The sequence below is a fragment of the Rosa chinensis genome, chromosome 5 (assembly GCF_002994745.2).
Source record: "Rosa chinensis cultivar Old Blush chromosome 5, RchiOBHm-V2, whole genome shotgun sequence".
In the NCBI taxonomy this organism is placed as follows: domain Eukaryota; kingdom Viridiplantae; phylum Streptophyta; class Magnoliopsida; order Rosales; family Rosaceae; genus Rosa; species Rosa chinensis.
In genome coordinates this window covers 87,429,255-87,437,831 of record NC_037092.1, presented here as the reverse complement: position 1 = coordinate 87,437,831, position 8,577 = coordinate 87,429,255, and the positions used below count along the sequence as shown (strand labels likewise).

Below are 8,577 nucleotides of genomic sequence, written 5' to 3'. Positions count from 1 at the left end.
GTGTCTGTGGCCTAAAATTTACTAGAAATAAGTGGTGCAAAAGTTCTAATTCCAATTTTTCTCTTTTGCATCAAGTCATGGCAATTTTCTTTAATTGCATTGCTCTCACTTTAATGTTGTTTTCTACACGAAGGGACAAAATGTTTTCGACTTATGGTCACTAAATGATAATAGTATTAAAGTATACCATGGCTTATTCAAAATGCACCACCACTTGATTCTTATTCAAAACCTAGTATAATAGCATTACTCTTAATTCTTCAAATAAAGAGAATGACGTTTAGGCTAGGTTTTATAGTATGAAATAGTTGTCATTAGACTAGTCAACATAGTGGGTCGGGCATTAGTTGTTCCTTATCTTTATATATATTCACAAAGACAAAAGCTTAATTTGAAATTCATAGTACTGTGCCAACCATGGCTAGAATCCTTCCCAGTTCCCACCTTAGCTTTCCACTTGCTCATAATTTCTTCCCTCCTGTCTTCCTTTTCCATGATCTTAGTTTCTGCGGAAGATCATGAGTTTGTGAAATCCATGGACCCGGAGCTTTTCGTTTTAAAGAAAGAAAAGCTCACCCATTTTCGCATGTATTGGCACGACGTTGTTGATGGTCCTAATCCCTCTGCCGTAACAATAGTGCAACCACCCTCCAACTCCTCCCAAACACGGTTCGGCCTAATAAGAATGTTCGTTCGACAACGCTCTTACCCAACCGAGCTCAAAACTTCTAGGAAGGGCTCAAGGGTTTTATGGATCTGCTGCACAAGAAGACATTAGCCTGTTGATGGCTCAGAACTTTGCTTTTGTTCAGGGAAAGTATAACGGTAGCACCATAACCCTGATGGGGAGGAATTCGATCTTCAACAAAGTGAGGGAGCTGTCTGTGATAGGAGGAAGTGGACTTTTCAGGTATGCTAGGGGTTATGCTCTAGCAACCACACAGTCGTTTAACGCGTCTAAAAGTGATGATGCTATAGTGGAGTATAATATCTCTGTCTTGCATTATTAAACTGATCGATATGTGCTAGCTTTTTGCTTAGCTAGCTAGCTGTTCATCATTTGCTAATAAGTATTTGTTCGGTGATCGAGAAATGTACGTAATGTTGTCGTTCTAATAATAATTCAGAGGTTTTGATTGATCATGGAACGTATTGACATGTGGTACTCTGGTATTAAATGTTAGCAGGGGTTTGTTTATGCATGTTTCGTCGTCGGAACTTGGAACTCTCATGTCTTGACTTGTCTTGCTATGATATGTGATATCTGGTGAACATATCGGTACCAACAGGCGAAGGAACATGCAATACACTATTGTCATGCGGAGAATTACTACATTCCTTGAAAACAAATCAAACAAAATCTTTTTAAATCGTAATTTGAATCCCTTAATTATAAAGTCAGATTCGTAGCCATCAAAGCATCATTAACAACTTCTACTATTTTAGTTCCTCCCTATAAATATCCAACCATTGCTGCGTCATCAATGTACAAAGTAACACAGAGTTTAAATCTTCTAACGTTAGTAATCATAAAATTACGTAAATTTCATAAAATCTTATCCCTCCTTCTAATTTAATGAGTTTCATTGTCCTGCCAGTGGTCTTTGAATCTCACTTACGCCAACAAGCCCCGCTGGTGGTCTTTGAACTCTCACAGGCCTATCTGATGATGACGCCTCAAGAACGAGCCGCCGGACGGAGCATCACTCCCTCAAGCTTTACCAAATGCGTGCATCGCATTCAATTTTTTTTTTTTTTTGAGTAGTGTAATTTACATTCAGAAATGTTTTGCTATACTAAATAAATCACGTAAAACAGAGGACATAAAGAAAAATTAAACGGAAAGAAAATATATCTGGTTTTTTTTTGTTTTGAAAATTAATAAGAATAAGATAGTTAAGAACTACTTCGCACCAAAATACAGTACTTTCCTCTAAGATATGTTTACTGACATGTTTCTTTTCAATTAAATGTCTTCACTCAGATTAAGCTAATGGATGTGTTGTACTTAACCTATTTGATCAGTTACCTATTGAGTAAATATTATTGTTAATACAAAACATGAGATTTGATTTTGCAGTACAAATAGATATACCTAAGTAGGGGGCCCTTCTAATGAGACCACTAAAATAAGGACTAGTTGAGAGTTTTTGCATGAGACCCACTTTTCGATCACATTTCCACAAATCAACCGTTAGATGTTTAGATATTTATGTGTAGATCATTTATGCAATTTTTCAACCAAATTGAAAATCGTTAAGACATTCGTAATTGTAATTTATTAGTTATGAACATGAACAGTTCATGTTTGGTAAATTTGGTTCTTCCATTGATATGATCTAGTTCATTTAACCTCTCTTTGTAAGTTTCTTAAAGGAAAATTTTCAGTTTAGTACCATGAGGTTTGGGGGTAACATCATGTTAGTCCCTGCCATTTCAATTTGATCAGCAACACCCCTGTACTTTCAATTTCAATCAGCCGTGCCCAATTTTTTCTGAGACATCCAAATCGGAAGTTAAATGCTGACCTGGCAGCAACAAACTCAGCTAGTGGGCCAAGAGAAAGGGGTAAAATCGACATTTCACTTAATTTCCACTTAAAAAAAGAAAAAAAAAAAAACCTCTTGTTCTTCTCTTCCTCTGATCCTCATCTCCCCGCAACTATCTCCGGCGCCCAGCAAATCCAGATGAAGATGAAGGGAATGTTGAGGTGGCCTCTGCTAGCTTCTGGCTCCAAGTTTCCATACAAGAAACCCAATTCACCTGCAAATCAACCAAAAACCCCAAATCTGAAACAAACTCAAATCACCACTTTCTACTGCACTTTACAATCAGCATACAATGCAAGCAACCAATCTGTCCTAATTGTATTACGCTACCAACCACCATTCGCAACTCTACAATCATTACACAACTGACCATCAATCCTAAACAAGTTTGTATCCAATACCAAATTTGTACATATTCATACCTTAGCCGATTACATATCGAAAATGATCATATAGCTCCCTCTCTTCCAAACTCTAATTTTTCCAGAACTCAACAATTCAAACTCCGACACTGACTGACCAACAACTCCAAATCTCCAAGATGCCAAATTAATTTTACAAACCTCACACAATCCAAAATAAAATATCAAATTAGGATTTTCACTCCACATCAAGCAGCAGCTCCAACAGAGAGCAAATGATGATAATTTACCTAAGATAATCTGGAAATCCGACAGCCATTCACAGGGTAGCTGCGGCGGCGCATGCTGCATCTCGGGTCAAAATCGGAGGTTGAGACCAGAGGATTTTGGTGGAGAACGAAGCTCTAGTTGCATCCATGGTAGTCGTGCAACTCAGATGTGGCCGAAGACGGCGAATCAGTCCTGCCAGAAACCCAGATTTCGGCAATGGTGCGAATGACATCGTCCGACTTCAGGTTGGCAGCGAGGCTTCTCGGTTTTCATCTCTGGCGAAGTTTGAGTCGAACGGTTATGGCGGTGTGCTGAAGGAGTTGCAGAAATTGGAGGAAGCAAGATGGCAAGGACTGGTGGCTGTGTACGGTGGCTGGGCTCGTGCCAATCATCGATTCTCTTTGGATTTGGGTAGGGTTTGTGCTGTGGTTTGAGTAGTGGTAGCGGTGTTAAGAATCAGTGGCTAGACGCCATGATTTCCCGTGGTGGCAGTGCGTGGGTGAGAGAGAGAGAGAGAGAGAGAAGAAAATGTATTTGAAATGACATTTTTAGCCCCGAAAGTGGCCCATCAGTCAAAGTTAACGTTCAAATTCGATGGAACAAACGAATTTGGACACAACTAATTAAAATTGAAAGCACAAGGGTGTTGCTGATCAAATTGAAATGGCAGGAACTGACATAATGTTACCCCCAAAACTCAGCGTACTAAACTGAAAATTTTCCTTTCTTTAAAAAAAAAAAAAAAAAAAAAAAAAAAAAAAAACAGAGAGAGAAATTGTGGGAGTCCATAGTTGGTGGCCAGAATGTTGAGGTCAAGCTGTATGACTATACTCAATCATTTCACTATATATGTGGACACAACCCTCTCAATTGAAAAAAGGTTCCAACAATGGCCAGAATACCTCCCATCGTTGCTACACAGCTCATAGTTCTCTCCCTTCTTTCTTCCTTTGCCCTAATTCTGGTCCAGGGAGAAGATGATCACGATTTCGTGAGAGCCATGGACCGCGATCTCTTGGGGCTCAAGAAAGAAAAGCTCAGCCACTTCAAGTTGTACTGGCATGACATTGTGAGCGGCAAAAACCCAAGCTCAATCGGAGTGGTGAAATCACCCGTTAACTCATCAACGCTCTTCGGATTCGTGAGTATGATCGACGATCCCCTCACCGAAAAGCCGGAGCTGAGCTCGAAGCTACTGGGGAGGGCTCAAGGGTTCTACGCATCAGCTTCTCAACAGGAGGTCGGGCTGTTGATGGCTATGAACTTTCATTTTATTCAGGGCAAGTACAACGGGAGCACCATAACTGTGCTGGGGAGGAACCCAGTGTTCAACAAGGTGAGGGAGATGCCGGTGATCGGAGGAAGTGGGCTTTTCAGGTTTGCAAGAGGTTATGTTGAAGCAAGAACTCATACATTCACTGCGAGCACCGGAGATGCCATCGTTGAGTACAATGCCTATGTGCTCCATTATTGATGATTCTTTTTTCCTAGTTGTTTTCTTCCTTTGACCTTTTCCGGCTTGTACTCTCTTTTGAGGTCATACCTACTTTCTACTTAATAATTATGTCAGCTACTCACCTCCGTCTACTTTTAAGTCTAGTGGGTAGTTGCTTTTACCATCTTTTTACAAGTCACGGCATAACTATTATAATAATCAGACGCATTTTCACCATCTTCAATTCTATTGTCAAGGATTCTTTCACAAGAATTCTATCGCAGTATCGGACTAGACCTAATCTTGTGAGTTTTTAAATTGTTAAATCCGACCTTTCAGAATTGAGAATTGAGGTGAAACTTACTCTCTACATTGTCTGCTCTAAAAAAATTAATATTGTCTAACCTCTTATTTATTTAAAATAAAAATTATACTATTAAAAAAATCAAGACCTCTTATGCTTCGGACTTTGTAGAAGTTATTTTTCTTGTAACTAGTATATTTTCGCGGGAGTAAATCTTCTGTCCCAAATTTCCTGTCTCCATTCCTGCCCTCCATTAATCAGTTGACACCTGTACATCCTGTCCAACTCATCTGACAGTCATTAACTATGTTAACCTATAATTTCAAAAATAAAAATGTAATTAAAAATAATGAAAATTACCGAGTCATTTAACTCTATTGCATCACGTCTCAACTCTCAAACTTCAGACCCGTCTTCTCCACATCAAATGCACGCCAGAGAAGTAGATTTTGGTTTGAATTCAATGTGGTCAACGTTGGATTGCTAATCTTGTTTAGGATTTAATTTTCTGCAATTGGGTCAATCTTCAAGATTTTGGTTGGTTTCAATTCAATTTTGCCACCCACAGGTTCCAATCTTCCTTTTTGGAATTGAATTTTCTTTTCTGAATTTTGCCCATGTGGGTCATTTTGATCTTATTGTGATTGGATCCATGAGTAATCTCATTGTAATAAGGTTCATGAGTAGGATCATTTTGATCAAAGTTTATGAGTAAGAATTGGGTTTATGAGTAACATAATTTTGATTTGGGTATCAAGTTCTGGGTCGCGCAGGTTCTGGGTTCATGGGTATCAAGTTCTAGGTTCATGCTCAGTATCAAGATCTGGATATGCATTTCAAGGGTTCAAGCTATGATATGCAGATCAGCCCAATAGAGAGATTCACATATGACCCTCTCACGGAAACCATAAGTTAATTTTTCATTCTTAGTGAGAGATTGATCGCTCATGTAGTCATGTTGTACCATGACGATATGATCACTGAATGAGAGATCTGAGAGCTATGGAATTGGGCTGTATTGCATTTTATTCAAAATGAGAGAATTTATTTACAAGATAACAGAATGGGATGTCCCGTGTTCGTCAGGTGAGGTGGAGTGGAAGTACATGTCTCAACTGTTTAATGGAGGAACAGGAAAGGAGACAAGAAATTTGGAACAGAAGATTTCCTTCCTGTTTTCACTACTAAAATTACATAATTTATCAGTCATGTCTTGATGTTGCTGGCATTAAAGTCAAAGTTTATGGAAACGCCATTCCACGCAAATGTAGAAGCTCATTTTATAGCTTCCAATTGCTAATGATTAGCAACCCATATTAATAAAAAGCAACTACTCAACAAGTTGGACAAAGTCACAGAAGGAACTAAGCAGATTACTTAATTCATTTGAGAAAACCACATTGCCGTCCATTTCCTATATACAATAATTTTCACGTATTCCCTCCAAGTTGATTTTCAGCAAACTAAACACTTCGGTCGATTTTGTTTTTGTTAATGGAGTAGCTATCGGGATATGCCATCTGGGATATCAGAATCAAATGGTAATGGTAGGTGAGTCAACCCTAGCTCCACCAAACTCAAATTATTTTCCTGTCTTCTGCCTTCGTGGCAGTTCATTTATTTCAGGGAGTGGCCACCAGAACATGAATTTATTCTTTTTTTGAGAAAAGATTAGAACATGACTTGGAAAAGTCTAGTCAACTATATGCAAGAATAGAAAAATTGCAACAAAATTTGTGTAAAACCACATATATCTCTTATTTGGTTACTTGTTGGTACAATATGTGTAGCCTAAAGTTTACTAGAAATAAGTGGTGCAAACGTTCTAATTCCAATTTTTCTCTTTTGCATCAAGTCATGTCAATTTTCTTTAGTTACATTGCTCTCACTTTAATGTTGTTTTCTACACGAAGGGACAAAATGTTTTCGACTTATGGTCACTAAATGATAATAGTATTAAAGCATACCATGGCTTATTCAAAATGCATCACCAATTGGTTCTTATTCAAAACCTTAGCGTGGAATTTATTTTGGTATATAATAGCATTACTCTTAATTCTTCAAATAAAGAGAATGATGTCTAGGCTAGGTTTTATAGTAGTTGTCATTAGACTAGTCAACATAGAAGGTCGGGCATTAATTGTTCCTTATCTTTATATATATTCACAAAGACAGAAGCTCTGAAATTCATAGTACTGTGCCTACCATGGCTAGAATCCTTCCCACCTTAGCTTTCCACTTGCTCATAATCTCTTCCCTCCTGTCTTCCTTTTCCATGATCTTAGTTTCTGCGGAAGATCATGAGTTTGTGCAATCCATGGACCCCGAGCTTTTCGGTTTAAAGAAAGAAAAGCTCACCCATTTTCGCATGTATTGGCACGACGTTGTTGATGGTCCTATTCCCTCTGCCGTAACAATAGTGCAACCACCCTCCAACTCCTCCCAAACACGGTTCGGCCTAATAAGAATGTTCGACAACGCTCTAACCCAAGGCCCCGAACCAAGCTCGAAACTTCTGGGAAGGGCTCAAGGGTTTTATGGATCTGCTTCACAAGAAGACATTAGCCTGTTGATGGCTCAGAACTTTGCTTTTGTTCAGGGAAAGTATAACGGTAGCACCGTAACCCTGATGGGGAGGAATTCGATCTTGAACAAAGTGAGGGAACTATCTGTGATAGGAGGAAGTGGACTTTTCAGGTATGCTAGGGGTTATGCTCTAGCAACCACTCAGTCGTTTAATGCGTCTAAAAGTGATGATGCTATAGTGGAGTATAATATCTATGTCTTGCATTATTGAAACTGATCGATAAGTGCTAGCTTTTGCTTAGCTACTTGCTGTTTCATCATTTGCTAATAAGTATTTGTTCGGTGATCGAGAAATGTACGTAATGTTGTCGTTCTAATAATAATTCAGAGGTTTTGATTGATTATTGGAACGTATTGACATATTTGGTAATCTGGTATTAAATGTACGTTGGAGCACTAAGCAGGGGTTTGTTTATGCATGTTTCGTTGTTGGAATTCATCAGTCGTGACTTGACTTGCTATGATATGTGATATCTGGTGAACAGATAAGTAGTACAGGCGAAGGAACAATACACTATTGTCATGCGGAGAATTAATAATTTTCTTGAAAACAACTTAATTATAAAGTCAGATTCGTAGCCATCAAAGCATCATTAACAACTTCTACTATTTTAGTTCCTCTCTATAAATATATAATATGTTTAGAATAATATCCAACCATTGCTGCATCATCAATGTACAAAGTAACACGAGTTTGAATCCTGCAAAGTTTGTAATCGCAAAATTTCATAAAATCTTATTCCTCTTTCCAGTGGTGAAACTAGAAAGTTGTCTTTGGAAGGGCCGAAAAATTATAAGATTATCGGAGGTTGGCAGTTTCAAATTTTCTGTTTACAATTCTTCTTAGCTAATTGTCAAACACTTATGATTTATCCAAAAAACTTATTATAGCTTCATTTTATCAATTATCATGAAACATATGTTAAAACCATATACATGCTCACAACATATGCATACAGGCTTTGACAACAGTCACAAAAGAACTAAAGCTTACCTTCAGCAATCATAGGCATGGATTCCATCTCTGCAGCTGTAAACACGATCACTGAATAAGGTCTTCTGTTACTTACC

The 8,577-nt window shown here is 38.2% G+C and overlaps 2 protein-coding genes and 1 pseudogene across 2 annotated transcripts; all 3 read left to right on the top strand.

The window, feature by feature from the left end:
- The first annotated feature begins 406 nt into the window (after positions 1 to 406).
- On the top strand, positions 407 to 1,143 carry LOC112164396 (annotated as a pseudogene).
- Positions 1,144 to 4,045: 2,902 nt separating this feature from the next.
- LOC112166767 (dirigent protein 22-like) lies at positions 4,046 to 4,853 on the top strand. The gene has a single exon (XM_024303669.2). It carries the CDS (start codon positions 4,071 to 4,073, stop codon positions 4,653 to 4,655), a length of 585 nt encoding a protein of 194 aa, XP_024159437.1. The 5' UTR covers positions 4,046 to 4,070; the 3' UTR covers positions 4,656 to 4,853.
- A 2,230-nt stretch (positions 4,854 to 7,083) lies between these two features.
- Positions 7,084 to 7,850, top strand: LOC112166766 (dirigent protein 22). Its single transcript, XM_024303668.2, has one exon. The coding sequence runs from the start codon at positions 7,127 to 7,129 to the stop codon at positions 7,715 to 7,717; it is 591 nt and encodes a 196-aa protein (XP_024159436.1). The 5' UTR covers positions 7,084 to 7,126; the 3' UTR covers positions 7,718 to 7,850.
- The last annotated feature ends 727 nt before the right edge of the window (positions 7,851 to 8,577 follow it).

What these genes read in the sequence shown, in the direction of transcription:
- LOC112166766 (XM_024303668.2), top strand. Translation starts at nt 7,127, where the DNA reads ATGGCTAGAATCCTTCCCACCTTAGCTTTCCACTTGCTCATAATCTCT.
- LOC112166767 (XM_024303669.2), top strand. Translation starts at nt 4,071, where the DNA reads ATGGCCAGAATACCTCCCATCGTTGCTACACAGCTCATAGTTCTCTCC.